The 22,749-nt window shown below is 45.8% G+C and overlaps 1 protein-coding gene across 1 annotated transcript in view; it reads right to left on the bottom strand.

Annotated features, from left to right (window-relative positions):
• CACNA2D3 (calcium voltage-gated channel auxiliary subunit alpha2delta 3) overlaps window positions 1-22,749 on the bottom strand; it is an 860,086-nt gene that overhangs the window by 394,073 nt on the left and 443,264 nt on the right. Inside the window, exons 10-11 of the mRNA XM_078442942.2 lie at window positions 10,637-10,726; window positions 1,827-1,940 (exon numbers count right to left, since the gene is read on the bottom strand). Coding sequence (XP_078299068.1) covers window positions 1,827-1,940; window positions 10,637-10,726 — 204 coding nt within the window. The remainder of the gene's footprint in view (window positions 1-1,826; window positions 1,941-10,636; window positions 10,727-22,749) is intronic.

Genomic DNA, 22,749 nt, shown 5'->3' with positions numbered 1-22,749 from the left:
ATGTGAGACTTGTCTGATAACACATTTGGTCTTAATGAAGCTGCTTATGAAAAGACCCTCTCACTTTCTTATGTACGATGGTCCCAAATAAGTCAAAATACCCTTCAACATGTTATGAAACGTCACGGCACCTGCAAACATTCCACATGACTGCAAAATGTCTGTGGCCCTACCCATGTTTACTAGCACTGTGGCCTCCCACCCTGCCGGGCCCCTCGGTCACTCAGCCACACCTTAGGATTGTGCATTAGGTACCGGCCACATGCCCAGCATCGTGCTGTATGCTCCAGGGGTGCACATGTATCCAGCACGTTCTTCCCTTCACATGACTACATCTATCAAGGAATTACCTGTGGCCTCCACCTGTCCCTAAAAACCCTCACCTGAAATCCTACATCTAAAATCTCCTTGTCCAACAGTGAACTGCCATCTTATACAAGGGCTAGGTTCTAAGGTAGTGCTTATTGTGGGAGCTGCAATCAGCCACATTTATCCCTGGGCATCCCTTAAGCCATATCACAGTCCCACATCCCCTGAGAAAGCCCAGCACAGCAAACGTTTCCTCCAGCTTCAGAAGTGATGGCTCTTTCTAAGGTTGAGCACCAGGAGAAGCAGTTGGCATCCATTTAGGGACCATGTTGTTCAAAACATATATATCTTTAAAATACAGATGCACACTTAGTGAGGTGAGATGTCAGTGTTATCAGAGCAATGTGGGGACCAAGAATGACTAAGGGAACATGGGATGACACCTTGACATGTCACGCTCCCTCAATGGCACACACTCTCTGGATACAGCTGAAGACACAGCAGTCATTTGTCTTCTCTTTCTTTTTGCCAAGTGTGTGTGGTTAGTTTGGTTCCAGGAAATTAAATACACAAAATATGTAAAGTAGGACAGACTTGGTCTGAATGGTCTTACGCACTTATAGAGACAGAGTAATGCCACTGGCTCATGGGACAGGACAGTGCCTCTGTGATACCCCTGGGATAGCACCTTCTCTGACTGGCCTTTTTCCTGTGAAAATCCCACCATTCAGGTGAGATAGAGACCACCAACTGCTAATCTGCTGATTGGTGCCCACTAGAGGAACTTACTAAAAACATGGATTACCACACTACATCCTTAGAAATCTTGATTCTGTAGGCATGGGATAGAGTACAAGTATCCAGAATTTAAAAGATCTCCCCGGGGAATTCAAACTGGCTAACAACTTGAGGAATCTCTGGGTTTTGGCACTCAGACACACCAAAAACATTAACATCCATCATGGACACCCTAACATATGGGTTCAGCAGATAAATAAACGTCAACTTGGAAAGCAAAGAAGTAATTAGAACAGTGTACAAGCTTTGACAAGGATGGGGAACAGCCCTGGGAGATGGAGAGAAGCTTCTGGGTGGTAATGAGGGTAATGAGGGTGGTGAACGAGGAGCTAGAGAAATACAGAAACACACAAGAGAGGACTGGGTGGCCGCCATGGCCAACTTCACCATCTATAGATGCAGGACTCACCAAGCAGCTCTGGGTCCATGGAAAACAAAGGTGCTGCCCACTATGGACAAAGCACGCTTCACAGTGAGTCTTTTCACTGAACAAGCTGAATGTATCTTTACAGGTTTCTTCTCTCCTCCAAAAAAGTGTCATTTTGAAAACAAGGAAAGCTATAGTATTTGGCTTGGTCAACCAAAAACTACAAGCCTGAGAAACAGTAGTCTTTATGAGATTCAGTCCAGATGGGGCACCTACCCCTGGACAACCTGGGGGTTACAGCACAACACAGATTCTCCATGGACCACGCTGCATGGCATCAGCACCAACTCACCTTCCGATCTGGCCAGTTGTACTTTGCAAAGATAGTGTCATAGGTGTCCACTGCCCCATCGGTGATGAGCATGATGGCCTGGCTGCAGACGCTGCCTTGCCCAGTATGGTTGAACTGTGGAAGAAAGAAGTTCAGACTAAAAAACACACCAGAGTTCTGTACATCTGTGAGACTTCAGAGGCATGAGGGCTTGGGTTTGGGAAGCCTCTCAAAACAAGAGCTCATTCTACTTCACCAAAACACAACCTACACCATAAGCTTCTCCCCACGCATTCACCATATTTGCTTTGACAAACTGGAACTAAATTCAGATGGCAGAGAGGATTTCTGAAAAACACACGCAGGGTGGGAAGTGAGGTTCAAGGACACATAACCTCTCTTACCTTCAAGCACAGATACTGCCTCATGATACAAGCCCCAAAGGCACTGGCACAGTCACTCTTTAGGAACACTTGACATGGGCAGAGCATAAGTGGCAGGCAACATCTCTTTTAAAACCTAAATGAATCTGGTTTGATGGGTACAGACTGCACTATACAGTAAAATCAAGGAGGTTTTGGACACATAAAGTCAGAAACAGGCCAATTCAAACTAGAAGCCTAGGCATCCTTTTGTTAGGGTTCGTTTTAAATACGTATTTGTTAGGGGTTCCTGGGTGGCTCAGTCGGTTGAGCATCCGACTTCAGCTCAGGTCATGATCTCACGGTTTATGGGTTCAAGCCCTGCGTCAGGCTGTGTGCTTACAGCTCGGAGCCTGGAGCCTGCTTCAGATTCTGTATCTCCCTCTCTCTCTGCCCCTCCCCCGCTCACACTCTTTCTCTCTCACTTTCTCAAAAATAAATAAATAAACTTAAAAAAACTTTAAATATGTATTTGTTAGCAGGTAACATTACATGTTAGTTTATTACATATTTATTTTGTCACATATTAGTTTATTAACATATTATGTATAGCAGGCTGAAATTCCAAGGTTATGCCCACTGGTGTGTAAGACCCTAAATTTCTTCAACTTTCAGTTTTACATGGCATTTTAAAAGCTCCCAGTCTTTGTGAGTGGTAGATAGGGTGACCAGACTGGTTACCAGAGCTTAGTGTCCTTTCCTTGAATCAGGGTTGAAGAACTCCCTTAACCTTAATGATTGCTATTAATGCTACAATTCAAAGCAACACCATGTCTGTTAAATACCCTATAATTCCGTGACAATGCCGAGGCATGAAAATATACAAAAAGTCTTTAATTTTCAATAGTGAAAACTCCCACCATTATAGTTGGTGAAATGTATTCATTAATTCTAAATTATTTACTAGTGCCCACACAGAGCTGGGGCTGAAACATATAAAAATCCCCTCCCTTGTGTAGTTTGTATTCTATGTGGGGAGACATATAAAAACAAAGTAAAAAGTAAATTTTGTTGTATGTTGTGTGATAACAGCAATGCTAAGAAACCAAAAAAGAGAAAAGAAAGCAAAGTGAGGGGACAGGAAATGGGGAGGGGGCAGCTTTAGAAAAAATAGGGAAGACCTCACCAAGAAGGTGATGTATGAGTAACACCTGGAGGGGAGAGTACCTATGGGGGGGGGGGGCGTCTCAAAGAGGGCAAAGAGCATGTGCAAAGGCACTGAGTGGGCATGTTTGATCTGTTGACCATGGCACTGGGGAAGGATGGAGACTGGTCTTAGATTTGCTGCTGGTTCCTGGTGAGCCAGAGAGCTAATAAAACACTCAAGTTGAATGTTTAATGTCTAGTCTCTGTGCACTTAGAATTCTCATGTGGAGACTGAAGTTGTGACTAGAGAAAACTATAACTAGCTGGATGAATAAATGGATAGAAGGATGAATGAAAGGAGGGATGGATAGAAGGATGATGGATGGATAGAAGAATGGATGTAGGGAGGGATGAATGAATGGATAGATGGATGGATGGAGGGAGGAAGGGATGGATGGATGGAGAGATGAAGGGAGGGTTGGAGATGGATAGATGGATGGATAGAAGGATGGAGGGAAGGATGGATGGATGGAGAGGGATGGATGGAAGGATCAAAGGAAGGAAAGGAGTGAGGGAAATGGGAGGGGAGGAAGGAGGGAAAGAAGGAGGGAAGAGAAGGAAGGAAGGAAGGAAGGAAAGATGGGCAGAAAGAATTTCTTGGGGCCATATTGGGATAGAGCAAAGCCACCTAAAACATACATGGACTGCCATAGTATAGTGAAAAGCACTTAATTCCATCCCAGCACCACAAGCCATGTGCCTGCAGTAAGTTCTCATATCAGAGTATCCTTTTCTTCATTTATAAAATGAGACTACCATGCGTTGTTACAATGCAGGTTAAATGTTCATTATATGGCAGGCAACAAGTATTAACTTACTTAATCTTGACTAGCCTCTGAGGTAGGTACTATCATTATCACCACTTTACAGGTAGGGAAATTGAGAGATGAGTTAACTTGCCCAAGGTCACACAGCTACCCTCTGTAGTGGCCAGGATATAAATCCAGGCACTCCAGCTCCAGAACCTACTCCCAGATTCAGCATACTCTATGGCCTCCCAATAAAGAGATGAAGGTCCTTGAGGAGATGGAGATACATGGCAAGGCTCCATAAGCACTCATCTCCTTCACCTGCTTCTTCCTCCCTCCACTCTTTCCAGAATTCTAGGGCCACATGACAGTCATCAGGTCCTCCACTCTGAGAGTGAGTGAGTGCTCCTCAAATTTTGTGCCTTAGGTTCACTTTAGTCCTGGCCCTGGCAGCCACTCCTGCAACTCAGACCAGACCAATGCCCTTGAATTAATGAGCATACATGGCCCATGATGGAATATCATAGAAATTCTCAGGTAGGTACTAATACTTGGGAACTAAAGCCATCACACATAGCTATGGTTCTATTGTCTTTATCAATATAACTAACTATTCCAGAGCTCTCTTGCTCAGGAAGATAAAAATTGCAAATAACTTTTTTGCTTATTCCAGGAACGTCTTGAAAGGCCCATCAACTCCTCAGTAGAAACTGTCACAGGACAATTTGTACCCTAAGACTCTTGGGGAAAACACTAACCTCAAAATCTTCTCTCTGCTGCATCCACCAAGTCTAAACTAGAATATTAGGATTCTCACCCAGTCTTAACCAAGCCTCTTCCTTCCCCTCTACTCTGAAAGACTCACATTCAACCAGACTTCATAGTCTCCAGTACATGACTTTGTCCCTTCCACTTTGGGACATTACTAACATTCTATGGTCATAGTGCATTTTCTTCCTTACTGCAGTAAGAAGAAACATCTCTGCAGTCTTGCCCTATCAACAAGTTGTTCTGGAAATGTTTTGGGGAGCCTGCATTCAACATTGTCTTCAAATCACTGAATAAAGCCGGCAGCGGACCACTGAATAAAGGTGATCTATGCTTCAGTTCAAAGAGGGCTGGAGTTCACCCTGGGCCTGTTGTTCATGCAACTCATTCGAAAACATCCTGGAAAAAAACTCTCCCAAACAAAAGGCAAAAAAGAGTGGGAAATGAAGATATCTGAATGATGCAGACTGGAAGACAGGGCTGCCCTGAGCTGTTTATTTAAAAACATCACTTTCCTCTCTGGCTGAGCCCCTGGTATTCTCTGCAGCAATCTGCAGTTGGAGAGTTTTGAAGAATGCAATTAACTTCAAATGCTTTGATGAGTAATATCTCTTCTCTGCATATTTGTCTAGAACTTTTTTTTTGAATAGCGGGAGTGATGAAAGTGTTTTCCATAATAATAACAATGACAAGGGCCTGATGAGGAACTACAATTAGCTCAGTGATTCATCAGTTAGCAGCGAAAATTTCAATGCATCCTGACATTTAGAGCATTTGGTTGTGATTAACAGCCTTTGAAATGTCACCGAATTTTATTTAATTGGCTAAGAAAAATTTTTAAAAGGTAATCACTGCAAAGATCATATTCATCGCCAAAAACGATAATTGCGGGTGTCACATGACAAGGTAGATGCTAACTACTGTAGCAAACTGGCTCTGTGTTCTTACAGAAACTAATGAATGCAGCAGAGATCAATAGCTGGAAGAGTCTTAGAAGTTTATTTGAATGCTCCTTTCAAAGTCCTTTGTGCAACAACTGCAAGCCTTTAAGTCACCCGAGCAAATACTGACACTGAAATGCAGGTAATTGCAAAACAGAATTGATTTCATCTAGTAACCCCTGAACCACTCTGAGCCCCGGTCACAATCACAATTTCAAGTGTGTGTGTGTGTGTGTGTGTGTGTGTGTGTGTGTGTGTGCGCGCGTGAGCGCACATGTGTGAGGGAGAGAGACGGACACAAAGACAAACGCACACAGAATGTGTGTCTGTGTAACTGAGAAATAACTCTTTGTTCCTATTGGCTTGCAAGGGCAGGCATCATGCACGGGAGAGAATTACATCACTTAAAGGTCATACTGATGAAGTGGAAAACAGCGAAAGAAAGCTTCACTTTCATGGGAGATTAACCAGCTCTGTGTTTTTCAAAATGTTTGGCTATTTAAAAGCCTAGCGGCTAGAGACAGGATGGAAATGTTTCTCTCTCTGAGATAAATGTGCACTCAAAATATGGTGCCAACCGTCAACAATCTCTTATCAGGGACATTTTGTAACATTTCTGGTCCTTCCATTTCTTGATATCCAGAATTTACACTGGACCCATTAGGTTTTCTAACTGGCCAGACCCCAGAGGGTTTTTACGGGTGAAGGCAGAACACAGATGTGTGGAAGATTTCCCTGGTCCACAAATACTTATGTGAATGAAGGAAAGAAATCCACTGTGTGTTGGTGATTTTTCTGGACCTGAGAGATGCTGGGAGGTTAATAGACCCTGCTGGAGTATAAGACACATTATGCCTGAAGGTGTACTTGGTGAGCTGTGACTTCTATAAGATTCTAACCCTGAGGTTCTGATATGATATAAAGAGTTCTTGAGTCAGTAAGTTTGAGAACTGGTATAAATACATTTTTAAAAGGTCTGTTCCCTGGAGGACTTTGAAGACCTTGAATATGCACAGGTGTGTTGTGAGTCTCTGGGACAGGAGGATGGCATCTCCCCACCTCAACAACACCTGGGGTAGAGTATCCTGGCAGACCAGCATCGGCTGGGCATGCAGTGGGAAACACTGGCTTGGAAGTGTTTGGGAACAAAACTGGTTAAGTGGACAGGGTGGGGAGAGAGAAGTTACCAGGGCAAGAGAAAGGAAAGAAGGGAAGATAAAGGGAAGTGGACATTCCCAAGGACGTGGGCAGGAAGTAAGACCAAAGCATCAAGAGCTCCGGCTGCCTCTAGAAGCCACAGGCAGCCTGGCAAGAGTTGAGGTTGCCCAGTGACTCCATGGTCATAGACATGACACTTCCCAGCCACCCCAGCCCTGCTGGAAGGGAGGCAGGTACTGCTTCATTGTGCTGAATCCTCAACCCTGGTCCACCAGGGCCAGCTTCATGGGTATATCATGTGCACAGCAGTACAGGGCCCACACTCGGGGCAACCCTCTGCTGTCACTCTCTTAAGATTCTTAATGACTTCTGAACATTTTCATTTTCATTTTTTCTGAGTATTTTTAATTTTTTAAAAATGTTTATTTATTTTTGAGAGAAAGACAGAGAGTGAGTGGGGGAGGGGCAGAGAGAGAGATACACACAGAACCTGAAGCAGGCTCCAGGCTCTGAGCTGTCAGCACAGAGCCAGACGCGGGGCTTGAACCCACGAACTGTGAGATCATGACCTGAGTTGAAGTCCAATGCTTAACTGACTGAGCCACCCAGATGCCCCTTTTCTGAGTATTTTCATTTTGCACTGGGCTTCACAAGTTATGGGTCTATTCCTATCCCCATTTTACAGATGAGGATGATAAAGGTGAGGCAAAGCAGAGTTTTCTCAAGGCTTCTTCACAGCAAGCTCTGACCAAGTCAGGCTTCTCAGCCCAACCTGCCTGACTCCAGAGGCCACAAACTTCACATGACAAGCATTCCCTAACTCCTGCTCCTTCACCACTTCTGCCAAAGAGCCAGAAAACAGAAATTCGCAGCAGGACACATTTCCAAACAAGGGATTCACAAGTTCGGAGTGCCTCCCGCTGCTCTAGACACTAGGCTTTTGAGATAAAAAGAGAATCAATTTTATAATTGTGACAAATCCTTTCAATATGACTTTCTAGAAAGAGCCTGCCAAATATGCAGAGCTTGGCATCTCCAAGCCCTGAGACGGTGCCTATACAGGGTTCAAATCAGAATTTAAAGATGTAGCTTGGCCCCCTGCTCTGACCAGCTACGTTTGCAAATTATTAGTAAGCTGTGAAGAGGGCTGTGCTGTCCCAAACACTGAGCCTTACACACATGTGAATTATCTGCAGTCAGCAGTCTCGTGCAGGCAGGTGGGAGGGAAGAGCCGAGGGCGATTATGTGGCACCTTCCCTCCTTATCTCTCCTTCCTCTGCAGTCCCAGCACAGGCTCAGGACCGAAATCTCAATGGCCTTCTGTGTGCCAGTAGATATTATTGGTAAAAGAAAGTCTAGAATTAGGGCTTGAGAGGCTAGTGTAGCTGAGTGAGAAAGATTCCAGTTTTTGAGCTGGGCACAACTGAGCACCAGGATGAGCCGTGTGATGTTGGGTGGGTGATCCTATGCAAACCCACACCCGGGGCCCCACCGAGCGGCCTGAAGACTCGGTGCAGAGGGGCTTCTGGGCCCCTGGCTGGTCTCCCAGCTCCTGCAACAGCTTAACGTAACTGCTGCTCCGTTTAGGGCTTGTTTGCCCTCAGTTCCGCCCCGTGACTTTCCCTGCATTCCACACTTTCCCGGCTCCCCAAGAGTTTGGACAAGGCTCATCCAAAGAACACTAGAAGATAAGCCAACGCTTTTCTAAGCCATCTCTCCCTTTCTTCTGATCTGGGGGCCTGGGTGCTTTCTGGCAACAGCTGCACCTCTTCCAAGGTACCAGCTGCCACAGGACAGGCCTCCCCCTGTGACTCTGGCTTTTCCCAGGCAGCCCTCCATGGCCCCATTCCCATCTAGATGGCCACTAGGAGGAGGCTCTGATGGCGTCCCTTGCTCCTGTTTTCCCCCCTACCCTAGAAAGGAGCTGCTTCCTGCTGCTGCCCATCTGAGGATGGTTTCACTCTCTGGTTTCTGAGCTTTTCCATCCCCTATGCAACCAATTCCCTGAAGTAAATCCCTGCTGTTTGAAACACCTAGAGTGATTGCTATTTTTCTGCTTCTTAACATCTTAACCTACCTCCCTGGTCCAAGCCACCAGTTATGCATCACCCAAATAATTTAATGGCTCCCAGCTATTGTCTTTGTTTCTCAATGCAGCAGCCAGAGAAATACTGTTAAAACTCAAGCAGGTCATGTCATTCTCTGCTCAGACTCCAGTGACTTTCCATCCCACACAGAGCAAGAGCCAAAGTCCACCTCCCCCCGCCAGAGTCTGGAGGGCTCCATGGGGTCTGGCCCCTGCTACCTCCATGATCTCATTCCCTTGCACTCTCTTTCTCCCCCGCTCTGCTCCTCACACTGGTCTCTTATGGTAACTATGCCAAGCATCACTGCCTCAGGTCTTTTGTACTCTGTCCTCTTGCTGGCAACTTCTGAAGTGACTGTTCCCTCACTTCCTTAAGGTCTCTACTCCAACCAAGGTCACCTAATCAGAGAGATCTTTCCTGACCTCACTGTATAAAGCAGCAAGTCCTTACTATGTTGGCACAATGGGGCTCTCCATAGGCACTTCATCTGTCTTTTCCCATTAGACTTGAGGTCAGCAAACTTCTTCTGCAAAGTCCACACAGTAAATATTTTAGGTTTTACAGACCATATGGTCTCTATGGCTAATCAACTCTGCCGCTGTAATGCAAAAATAGCCATAGAATGTATGTAGTCAGGTGAGCATGAATGCATTCCAATGAAACAATATTTATCAAAAGAAGATGCAGGCTGGATTTGGCTCACGGGCCATAATTACCCAACCTTTACACTAGTCCATTAAGGCAAACCCTTTGTGTAGTCTGTTCTCTGGTGCATTCCCAGTGTTTGATATTAAAAATTACACAACACATACTAGTTACATAAATGATACAGAACCTGCATTGATAAAGATTGCCATTATTTTCCTACTACTCTCCCAGAGTAATAAGAACACAAAAGTCACATGTTCTTCTAGCTTAACACACTTGGATTGGAGGGGCAGAACCCCCAGCCCAGCACTCCCCAAAGTTTTTCATGGAATGTTAACAGGTGCTACCTGAAAAACTGATTCTTGTTCCAAGAAGTGTGGGAAACAGTTGGTTCAGTGGCATTCTTTCCTGTAGTACCTACTGGAACTTTGATTATGTGACTGTGTATTAGGAATCTCCAAGGGGCTGGAAGAAAGGCAGGGATGGGTACGGCACTCCCTAAGCATAGTGCACAGAGAAAGTTTTTCTTCTGCTAACCATCACCACAAGCAGGGATTCAGTATGAAACACAATGAGGGATGAGTCTACTCTATGAAGAAACTGAAAGTTTCTGAGGCAAAATCTGCACTGGAAGGTATTTAAGTGCTGGTGGTCCCAGAGCCAACAAGCATGGCGGGTGAGTGCCCTGATCAGAGGGCATTTTACACTCCGCTCAGCCTCACTGGCTGGACCTGGGTCCCCAGAGGATCCAAATAGCCAGCCTCACCCTCCCATCTGATACCTATGGATGCCACTCAATGACAGCAGGAGCTAACTACTGTTAGCATTATTTGCTGGTCCATGATCGAACAATTTTTAAAAAATCCATCTATTCTCCTGGACAGAAGAAAGGCAAGTCAAAGAGGAGCTTACATCACTGAGAATGTTGAAGGCCTCATTCAGAGCTATATCCAGCATTCCAATTCCTTTGGCAAACAGTTTGTCCAGATGCTCCCTGAAGTGCTGGAACGACAAAGTAGAAAATTCATTAGTGTCCATATGGTTACGTGATGCCAACCTTGGGTGTACACCAGAACCAGTGCATCCCAGGCCCAAATGATCATAGTGTGTTCTTCTTCCCTTCAGAATTCAAAACATAAGAACTTATTCAATATAAAATTTACCTGCCATATGCATTTTTAGCTGTGATCACATTCTAGGGAAAGAATTCACTTAATTCTGGTGAAAAGTACTTAATTTATCTAAAATTCCTTCTTTCCTTTCCAGTTTCATCTCTCAAAACTTACTTTATCCTCTTCTACCCTCAATTTTTCCACTTCTGATCACTGCTGAGACTGTGTACGTGCTCTCCTCACTGGGAATCCACTCTCCATCCATTTCCTGGCTCCCCTGCCACATCTGGTCCCATCGACTTTGGAGACCTCACCCCCTTCCTGCCTTGGAAAATTTCCTAGACCCCCCATCTCTGACAGTGACTTAGAATGCTTCCTTAGTTGGGGGGGGGAGGGGGGCTGGGTGGCTCAGTTGGTTAAGTGTCTGACTTCGGCTCAGGTCATGATCTCATGGCTCGTGGGTTTGAGCCTCACATCAGGCTCTGTGCTAACAACTCAGAGGCTGGAGCCTGCTTCAGATTCTGTGTCTCCCTCTCTCTGCACCTCCCCCGCTTGTACTCTTTCTCAAAAAATAAATAAACATTAAAAAAATTTAAAAAGAGAATGCTTCCTTAGGACCCCATGCTGCACCCCATGCTCAGATATACCTTTCACTTAGCACTCCAGGTATGTAACTGCCTAGTTAGATTCTGCCCCCACTTGAGACAATGATGTTCTGAGACCAGGCATGTCTTGTGGCCTACTCTATCTCCCATGACGACCACATATCTGATACACAAAAGGTGCTCAAACCATCTCCAAAGAGCAAGGATAAAGACTGGGTCATGAGGTAAGAATTGTGATTACGGCAAGAGAGACACAGGCTAGAAATCAGAAGAGATTCAAGGAATTCACAAAAAGGGACCAAGCCTCTTCATAAACATCCCTAAGGCCCATCTGGCTATGTTGGATCGACAGAAACCCAGCATCAGCTGGAGAGGAAAGGGGGCAGAAGGAAGCAAGCCTGGAGCCCATTATGTTTCTGCTTCTCAACAAAGAGGCAAGAGCAGGTCCAGGCACGTGCTCAGGGCCACATGAGCTTGTGGCATGTCCGCTGACCCAAAGCCCGTGTCCACAGTGCCATAGCTGCCTGGCATTATTTTCCAGTTGGCCTATTCCAAAACCACTTCTGTTCTACCGAAATGAATTGGGCTCTCCCCAAAGGCATCCACACCCTCGTCTGCTAAAGAAACTGGATGGAAGAGTCACCCGGGAGGGAGAGGGGCAGGAAGGGCGTGCTCACGGAAAATGTTTGCTGGAGATTTCCTGGCTGAGGAATGGCTTTCTTTCTCTTCCATGCCCTGGGACCCTTCAATGCCCTAAGAATTCCATCAGCATTCAGATAGTGACACCAGCTCGTGATGTGTCTGCCTGAGAACCCAAAAACTGATCACAGAATAAGAATAGATCATAGAGACCGATCTTAGGACATGCTGATGGTCTAAGATGCTATTCTCCCTAGGCCCCCACAGGAGGCATCAGGGGCCACTGGTCATGCGAGTGGCTGCAGATTTGCTGGAAAACTGGACTGGGAAGTTTTGGTGGGCTCCTCACGGTGGTTCAGCTTTAATGGCACCCAGACCTAACACAAATCAAGGCTGGATTTGAAGTTGGCTGCTCACCCTAGATATATTCACATAACCCATAAGACCCCTGCCCAGGTCCATCCTTTCCTCATAGCAATCATACTCTCATGCTCACCAGAGCATGGAGTCATGAAAACCTGCTTCATAATAGGTCCTTAGCAAATAACATGTAACTGCATCCTCACAACAACCCTGTAAGGTTCCATCAACCCACTTTGCAGATGGGAAGAGTGAGGCTCAGCACCAAATTCACACACCTCCTAGCTGCCTGGCCCAGGTTCTACCCAGGTCTGCTTCACCCATTCTAATGCCTCCTTCTCTCTGCTATACATTTGCTACTTTTATATATATACACATATGTATACATATGTATATATGCCAGGTACTGGCCATGAGCTCTTAATCTCTACACCTGCGCTACAGGTGAGTCTACGGGTAACCATCAAGTGGCTTGGGTGTTGGGGGAGAGGAATGCTGAGGGCCATGGACCCAGACAAACCACAGGGCCAGGAACCAAGACTTGTGCTTCTCTGTTCTTCCTGCTGGATGCCCAACGCCCAGCAGGATGCCAAGCACATGGCATGTCCTTCACAAGCACTGACTGTACAAATCCAGACAGTTAACTGAATCTGAGGAAGCCCAGGTGTCCTTGGCTCCAGGTGAGCAGGAAGGGATCAAAACAGATCAGTCTGCCTTCTCCAAGAATAGCCGCCTATGGAAACCTGACTCGTAGGCGACTAATGTCTACCAGGAAGGACTTAGGCTCAGCAGGCATCACCTCAGGGTGGTCCCCACACACCCTACAGGACGCAGAGCATCATGACATGCCCATCACGCAGCTTGTAGAGAGGCTGGGCTTTAACCTGCCCTGGGTTCACATTGCTGTGGCTAGACCTTGCCTTCACAAGTTCATTCTATTCATCTGATGTCATTTCTGTCAACTGCATTTCATTGTGCTCGGCCACACAAGTTTACGCAGCATTGTTTTTTTTTTTAATAACATAGCAACCCCATTTAATTTTTCTTTAATCCATGTGCAACTGAATGTCATGTGCAGGAAGATTGCTTCAGACAATGGTTGTTTTTATTGTCGGACACTTAGAGTAAAATGCAATAACATGTCACGGAATTCCCCTCAACCCAACTTTATAACAAGGTCCGTTCTGATTTTCTTTCTTTTTGGTACAAATCTGGTCCTTATATTACATGGAAAAAATATGTCCCCAGGTTAAGGGTTTCCAAACGACATCACAGATTAAGGACTCTCTCTTTGTGTCTTTCCCTCTCATGTCCCTCATGTCTGGACTCCGTTTTCTCCTGTTGTATACCTGGACCAAATCTGCTTCATCATCCTGGTCTTCCAATCTTCATTTAATCCTTGGCCCACCTGTCATTCTACACAAAACTGAGGCCTTGCCTTCCAGGGAACTATCTCCAGTGATGTGGCTCCACGAAGAGCTACTATGGCAGTCAAGAGCTATAGGTAGCCATCTACATTAAATTTAAATAAAATTTCCTAAAAACAAAAACTCAGTTGCTTGGGGTACCTAGGTGGCTCAGACGGTTAAGCGTCTGACTCTTGATTTTAGCTCACGTCATGATCTCACCATTGTAAGATCAAGTCCTGTGGCGGGGCTCCTCACTGAGCATGGAGCCTGCTTAAGATTCTTTCTCTCCTTCTGCCCCTCCCCTGCTCTCTCTCTCTCCCCCCCCCCATAAAAACAAAAAAACAAACAAAACTCCATTGCTCAGTCCCACCAGTCTCATTTCAAGTGCTCAACAGCCCCATGTGGCTAGTGGCTACTGCATTGGATAGTGATGATCAAAGAACATTTCCATCATTGCATAAAGTTCTCCTGGACAGCACTCATCTGGAGACATTTGGGCAAGACTGGTTCTTTCTCCTCACCAAGCCACTGATCAAGAGTGAGTCAGAGGAAACTAAGGCTTATACCCACTGGATATGGGTGGTTTTTGCCTGTTCAACATCCATTCCCCTTCTTCCAATTTTCCTTCTCCACTAGTGCCTCATGTCATTTGGGTGAGGTTAACATCTTTCTTCTTCCTTTCCAGATCAAAGGGTAAACCCATTTATCAGGCTTGACCAATTTGTGAATTCCATCCTGAATTCCATGAGGCACCATCAGGCATGGGCATATGACCCAATCCCTGGGCCTCTACTGAAATGTGGGGAAGAAAACTCTCTCCACTGAGACTACTGAGAGGTAGGGAAGAAGGCTGGGCTGCCAGCAGCCATCAAGCCTCTGGGGAGGAAGAGCTCACCTGAATAAAGGTAAAGCCAATGAGAAAAGAGCCCATAATGGAGGAAACAAGGCAGAATCATGTGGCTTGGGTTCCCAGAACCAGGAATGCCTAGCTTTTTCAGGTAAGTGAGCCAATAAATGTGGTCCTTTGCCTGACCAGATCTAGCTGGATTTGGGCCGCTTAACTGAAAGGAAAGGACTTTAATGACCACAACCATCACAATGACTCTGGCTGGGACAATGCTTCCAAAGCCCTGCCCTTGGATTACAATGATCCCCTTCACTTCCTCTGTCCCCAGCCTCCCGTTTTTAATCACTGGCATTACACTACACGATTTACCTATGTCCTGTGAGTACTCCTGCCAGACAGAGTCAGGTACTTCATAGCACTCTCCTGGTGCACGTGGATTTAATGGCCACTGCTTTCACTACTCAAAACCTGGAGGAATTTGCTAAGGAGGAATCCTACCCACGTGCACTCCAAGGGCAGTGTCTGGAAGGGAAGGAAGGGGCCTGGCCGACTGCTCTGAAGCGTCTTCATCAATTCAGATTTTCTTTTCTCTGTCCTCAGCTGTGGTTGCTCTAAGATTCAAAATGTGTCATATTTAATGCAATCACATTATAATCACTGTATATAAGCAATTAGTATATAGAACCCATGGACTCCGGAAGAAAAAAAAACTGAACTGAAATTCAGGAGACTGAGTCCTAGTTCTGGTTGTACTATTTACCAGCTATAAGGCCCTGAAGCAAGTAGCTTTGGCTCTCAGGTCTCAGTTTTGCTGTCTGTGAAATGGGGATGAGAAAAGCCGCTGCATGGTGGGTGGAAGAGTGAGCTCGCATTGGTGCCTCCGAGTAGCAGGCAGAAGCAGGTGGCCTGAATTCCAAGTCCTACACTGCCACTCACCCTCCTTGAACACCTGAGGAAGACATCACCTTTATCTGGGACTTCGACTCACTCTTTTTTTTTTTTTTAATGTTTACTTATTTTTGAGAGAGAGGGAGTGTGTGAGTGGGGGAGGGGCAGAGACAGGGGGGTGATACAGAGGCTCTGAAGTGGTCTCTATCCTGACAGAAGACAGGCCAATGTGGGGCTCGAACTCATGAACCATGAGATCATGACCTGAGCCAAAGTCAGACACTTAACCCACTGAGCCACCCCGGCGCCCCCTTCAGCTCACCTCTCACGCAAGGGGTATTGGGCTGACCTCCCCCTGATAATACAGGAAAAAAGTCATCTGAAAGAACAGTGATGACAGAAAAATGTGAGACTATCTCAATTTCACATTCACTAAAATAAATACGTGGAAAAAAAATCCTACAAAGCTTTATACTCCAAATGCCTTCGATGCCAACTTCCTGGTTTGCAGCGCTACCATCTAATGGGCCTTGGAAAACGACTTCTTTTTCCCTGTGAGGGCCAGGTTTGATTACATGGAGAAAGACATGTGGTTGATTTCACCAACACTGAGATCCGAACGCCTTCCAGAGCCAGCTACAGAGAACAGAAGGTTCAAGAGTGCCCGAGCCAGGAAGACATGCCACAACGGCATGCCAGAAGGTGGCCAGTTTTCGTTATTTTTCTAAATTAAAATAAACAATTTATTGGAAATGGTGACAGTTCCGCTTTATTATTAAACTTCAGTGAAGGAGGAGGAGGGTGGCTCTTTATCTTTGCTCCACGCACTCAGGCAGCATATGCTGCTGCTGCCCGGGAAAAGGCCTCGCTTCCAAAGCAATTAGTACAGCTTTATGCCTGGGGAGATAACCAAGAGCCCCACAGCCTCCCTCGCCTGAGTGCCAGCAGGCCCAGCAGCGCTGCTTATCTCCATGAAACAGTCACAACATCCAGGCCAGCAGAGGGTCCTGGAGCAATAATCCTCTCCCTCCACCAGCATTTGATTTAGTTGAATCAATACTATAGTGCTCTCTGTGATACAGCAATCATGTTTTTCCTGTCTACATAATTATAACGAATGCTTGAGTCCTCCCAATTAAAAGCAGGGGACTGATATGACAAATGGACATGAGGAGACAAAACCATCCCCCATCCACAGAGCTGGGGGTCCGGGCTAGGGGGACTTAGGGGGAAGGCTAACAGCCACCAATCCACGATGCCCATCAAAGTCACTGGCATTCAGCAGACCTGAATCATATACCCACTAGGTGTGGAGGAGGTCACTGCAGCACCCCCGCCATAGCTTTGAAATTGCCTCACCCAAGTCCTCCAATGGCAGCCAACATTGGCCCAATGACAACCGTATGCTGGGCACCAGGTGTTTTGCATGCATTATTTCGCCTGATCCCCCTAATGACTCTAAACGGTACTATCAGGTTCCTGTTGTACATATCAGCAAATGGAGTCCCAAAAAGTGAAATGTTTGCCCAGGATAGCAGAGCAAGTGTGAGGAAAGGGAGCCTCAAAATGTGAAGCCCCATACCTGAAACCCTGTGCAACATAACCCCCCCCCCCCCAACACTGAGAGCTCAGCTCCCTACATCCCTGACAAAGTACAGTCCTCAGGGGTGGACAGAGTCTATAGGGTCATGTGCAAAGCCACGATCCCATTCAGGGCTGGCTTCATGGGCATGTGACCTAGGCAGCCACACAGGGCCCCCTGCTTGGTTTAATGCTTTGCCATCACTGTCTTGAAATTCTTAATAATTTTACTTTTGAATTTGCGACTTGTAAATGAAGTCCCATGGACTAAGAGCATGCGTGTGAACAGAGCAGGTATAGGAAGCATGTGCGTGTCCGCTGTTCCTCGCTGCCCATTCACACCTAGCATCCATAATGACCGGGGGCCCAGAATCCTGGGGGACAGCTATGGTGCAGGCCTTTATCAAACATGCTTGACTTTATTAGGTCACTTAGCACAGTGCTGTCAGGTAGCTTAGGGTACATGTTTATTGACAAACTAAAATTAAGAAGCTAAAAGTGAAGGTACCCTGTACAGGGTCTTCCACTGTCAGTTTTAGCAGTAATAGACATGGTACCCCTTGCCTTCTAAAATAGGGACGGAGCTCATGTCAGTCAAGTCAGCCTGAACAGACAAGCAAAGACTGTTGCATTCTCTTTTTTTTAAAATTTTTTTTAACATTTATTTATTTATTTATTTATTTAAATTTTTTTTTAACGTTTATTTATTTTTGAGACAGGGAGAGACAGCATGAACGGGGGAGGGCCAGAGAGAGAGGGAGACACAGAATCAGAAACAGGCTCCAGGCTCTGAGCTGTCAGCACAGAGCCTGATGCAGGGCTCGAACTCACAGACTGCAAGATCATGACCTGAGCCGAAGTCGGATGCTTAACCGACTGAGCCACCCAGGCGCCCCAACATTTATTTATTTTTGAGACAGAGAGAGACAGAGCATGAGCAGGGGAGGGTCAGAGAGAGAGGGAGACACAGAATCAGAAACAGGCTCCAGGCTCTGAGCTGTCAGCCCAGAGCCCGATGCGGGGCTCGAACTCACGGACCGCGAGATCATGACCTGAGCCGAAGTCGGACGCCCAACCGACTGAGCCACCCAGGCACCCCAAGACTGTTGCATTCTGATGTCAGACTCCTCATTGACATCTCTGTGGTCCACTGCCACTGAGCTCTGCGCGCAAACCACAGAAGCCTGTTGGTCAGAGACCCAGAGACACCTGACTTCTGACCTGACTAGGATACTAGACCACATGATGATTTAGTATAAATATGGACTCTTCATCCTAATATAATTCCTCCTGACAACACCCTTTCAACTCCATCCCTGAGATGATCTTCCCAGGCTCCAGCTGAGGCTGAGAAATCCCGTGGCTGAATTACGACTGCATCTTTTGGGCACCCACACATCAGGGACCTAGGGCAGTGCCCACACAATACAGTTTACAGGAAAGGCACACGTCCCGTGGCATTGCTACCTCAAAGCCCAGGCTCCAGTGAATCAGACTGTCATTTGATTCCAGCAGGGAAAGTAGACAGTGACATGGTGTTTCTCAAACATGAAAACAGAATGGCCCAAGAGGCTCGTGGTATTAAAGAGCAGACCCAGATGTTTGCAATTTGGGGGAGAAAGTACAGATACTGAGAGAACCTTGTCTGAGCTGGTCCCAGTTTCTCCTTAACGTTGTCTATAACAAATTGAAGTGTCTGAAGACAGCAGCTGTTCGATGCTAATGCCGAATTGGAGACAAGATAGATCTCCTGGACGTGAACAATGAACAGCATTTCAACATCATTTTGAGGGCAACAGCAGTATGTGTGCCAGGTGAGATGGTGGTGACGAGCCCAGAATTGGTCACTCTCTACAATCAGAAAACACCTGAGATGGAACAGGGGCCTGGAGCAAAGCCATCGAAGGCAAGGCTGTGTCCAGGACCACTCACTGCTGTACTGTGTCAGTTCACTGTCCTCTTTGTTAGGGTTCGAGGGAACCTGCTCAGGGCACCCCTGAGAGACTGAAGAAAGCCACAGCCCAAATGCTACTTGGACAGAAATATCTGCTTTGTGTCTCCATGCAGTACAATGGTGTGTGTATAAACAGCAGGCCTCACTCTTCGCATCTTTCTGACATTTCTGAAGGTCTAAGTTCATCCTCTATAAACTTTATGAAAACTTTGATTTGATTCAGCTTTGCTTCTTGGGGGAAGAATGCTTGCATCAGTTTCAGTGTGCGAGAGCAGACAGAAGTCACAGTTCCAGTTAATTCCAAACATGGTGCCAAGCTCCGTGGAAGCTTTGACTCTGAAGAGATGTGTATTTATAGTCAGCATCTAGGGAGAATGGAATGCAGATGTGGCCCCAGGGATGCCGAGGGCTCATCTTCACCAAACCGTCCCCTCCCTGTCAGGCTGACAGTCCCGTGCACACGGATGCAAAGTCACAGCCCAGAGTGGAAGCCGGTAGATGCCGGGAACACACATCTGGGGTCACCGTGCAGGGGATGGTGATGGATGTGCCCTGACCCACCCCAAGCTCGCCCGTTCAGCGATAGCAACATTCATTTCTGGAAGAGCCTGGCAACGACAATGTGACCCCATGAGACAACTACATGAGAACTTTTTCTGTAGAATCACTTGGAAGATTTCCATAGTTTTGTAAAACTTGTACTCAATTAAAGTGTATTTGTTTCAATGATCTCTGTAATTTGCCAAATTAATTACATATGGATATCAAACTTGTCTGATGGAAATCTGTGAATAAGCAAATACCCTGTATAGCATTGTGACATATTTTTTTAGGGATGTATCAACATTTGACCAGTCAGTCCCCTGCTGATGAAAATTCAGTTTTTCAGGGTCTTACTGTTCAGACGTTACTATAGTAAATATCCAGTACACATACCATAGTGACACAATGCGTATGTATATAGTAATAGCAGTATAACAACTCACAGAAAGGAAGTTATTAGGTCAATAATTTCTTCATTTATACCATGCAGGGTTACAACGAGAATTTAATGAGATAATCAGACAGAGTGCTTAATCCAGTCCAGCATATATACTAAGCAGTCAGTAAAGGTTAGGTTTTCCTAGTAGGGAACCGATGGCATTGCATTTTGAGGCTATGAAAGTATTTAAATCAAATTCTAAAAACAAAAACAAAGCCCCCCTACAAGTGTGCCTGCAAGTGTGCAAAAGGAAAGTCATTGGCTCCTATCAGGGGAGGACCAGGAGCAAGGACTCAATGATGTACTCCAGGCTGGGTTCCTCTGTGTCTATCTCCCGGAACCACTGGGCTTCGTTCTGCCAGGTGGCTCTCAACCACACAGCTGTCTACATCACTGGTGTCACACTTTCCTGGCTCAGTCTGCCCAGTGGCCAGAGCTAAGGGTGCCAGATAAAAACAGAATGCCCAATCAACTTGGAATTTCAGAGAAGCAACAAATAATATGCTAGAAATGTATCTAATGTTTATCTGCAATTCAAAGTTAAGTGGGTTCCCTGTTTATCTGTTTTGCTAAATCTGGCACCATGACACCAGACTGATTTCCACAATATTTTTTAGCAGAAAAGTCCCCGGAAACACACTGATTAGCCCAGCTTAGGTTATGTGTCTGGGGCTGAGCCAATCAGGTGGTCAGAGAATGGGACCATTGACTTACCCAGGTCTGGATCATGCTCCCATTTCTGAACTTGAGATTGTAGTAGCAAGAGCTGGGGAAAGTCCTACTTAAACTTCACCAAATGGGTTTGGTAAAGACGGAGGGATTTCACTGATAGGAGGGAGGAGGGGGTGCTGGACAGATAAGAACTGCAGCACAGTGAATGTATAATCAGCTGTGGGAGAGGTGCAGCCCTTCACTGGCTTAGGCCACATTCTCAACGTACTGACAGAGCCAGGAAAGCAAAGACGTGTCCACACATGCACATGCGTGCACGTGCGCACACACACACACACACAGTTTCCACGGTGAGCAAGGTCTTTACTCTGCAGCATATTGACAGGAAACACATGTAAAGAGGAGATAAGAAACAAATGGTAGCTTTTCCAGAGAAAATCACAATATGCCTCTAAAATGTTAAAGGGTTTCTAGAAAAAAGGTGGTCCTGCGAATGGTCCTGCGAATATCTCAGCAGAAAGAATGTCTGAGATAGAAGAAAAGATATTACTGCTGATAACTAGTATTTATTGCGTGCTTTCCACACACCAGCCTTGGCTTGAGCACACACGAGTAGTGTGTCCTTCAAGCCTCATGGCAACCCCCACGAGATACTGCATTCTCATTGCTCCCTTTTTATAAATGGAGAAACAGATTCAGATGGTTCACATCACTTGACAAGATCTCACAGCTAATAAATACAAGGGCTGAAATTTAAATCTAAGCATTCTGTCTTTAAAATATATATTTCCTCCCATCCCCCCCAAAAACTTATTACAGAAATTTTTAATTGTCAACTCATGGTGAATATTATTTTATCAGCATCCCACCACCACTTTCCTCTAACTCCCGTATGGCCTCCAAGATGGCCTCCAATGATCCTCCCCTCCTGATATTCACAGCCTCATGGCGGGGGGGGGGGGGGGGGGGGTCCTCCAGGGTTGCTGCTCTGTGATCCAGAGTTGGGCTCTGTGATCAAGAGAATACAGCAGTGATGATATGCCACCTGCAAGATCAGGCTGTAAATGACACCATGGCTTCTGTCATGGTTGCTTTCCCAATCTCTGTTGGATAATTCACTCTAGGGAGGCCAACTGTTTTGATGGAAAGAGGCCTATGGATTGCCCACTGAAACTGAAGCTTCCAACCAACAGCTATAAAAGAACTGAGATCTCTTCCCAACAGCCACATAAATGAGTTTAGAAGTAGATCTTCTATCCTAGTCAAGCCTTCAGATGATCACAGCCCTCAGCCGACACCCTGCATGCAATCTTGTGAGAGACCCTGAGCCACAACCATCCATCCTCCTACATCCCTGACCCTCAGAAACTGTGTGAGACAATAAATGCTTCTTGTTTTAAGCTGTTAAATTTTGGGGTGATTTGTTCTACAACAACTGATCATCCAGATTATTGTGAAACATCCCAGACATCACATTATCTCATCTGTGAACATGTCAATATAGGTCTCTGAAAGAAAAGGACTTTTAAAGACAAAAGCCTAACAGTCATCCCACATTGTGCCAATCACAGCCACCGTTTGAATTAGGATCCAAATAAAGCCCCCACATTGTGCCTTGTTGAGGGGTTTCTTAATTCTCTCATGCTAACTCCCTTCCTTATTTTTCTCAGTTTTTTGTTAAAGGAACCAAGTTGTTTGTCATGAAGAGTGTCTCAGAATCCAAATTTCACTGATAACAATTCTCAGGTGTCATTTGACATGTTCCTCTGTCCCCTATATGTGAACTGGTGGTTACCTTTAGAGGCTTGATCAGATTCAGGGCTGACTACTTATGGATGGATGGATATATTTACTTCATTTATGCTACTGTTACTTCCCTCAGACAAATGTCTGGTAGTCTTCTTGTGATGTTGACAGCCATTGATGCTCAATGCCTAGATTTGTTCACTAGGGGTCACATTTCAATTCTATCAACG

This window comes from Panthera onca, chromosome A2 (assembly GCF_046562875.1).
Source record: "Panthera onca isolate mPanOnc1 chromosome A2, mPanOnc1 haplotype 2, whole genome shotgun sequence".
Classification (NCBI taxonomy): Eukaryota; Metazoa; Chordata; class Mammalia; order Carnivora; family Felidae; genus Panthera; species Panthera onca.
This window is presented reverse-complemented; position numbering and strand designations above follow the sequence as displayed.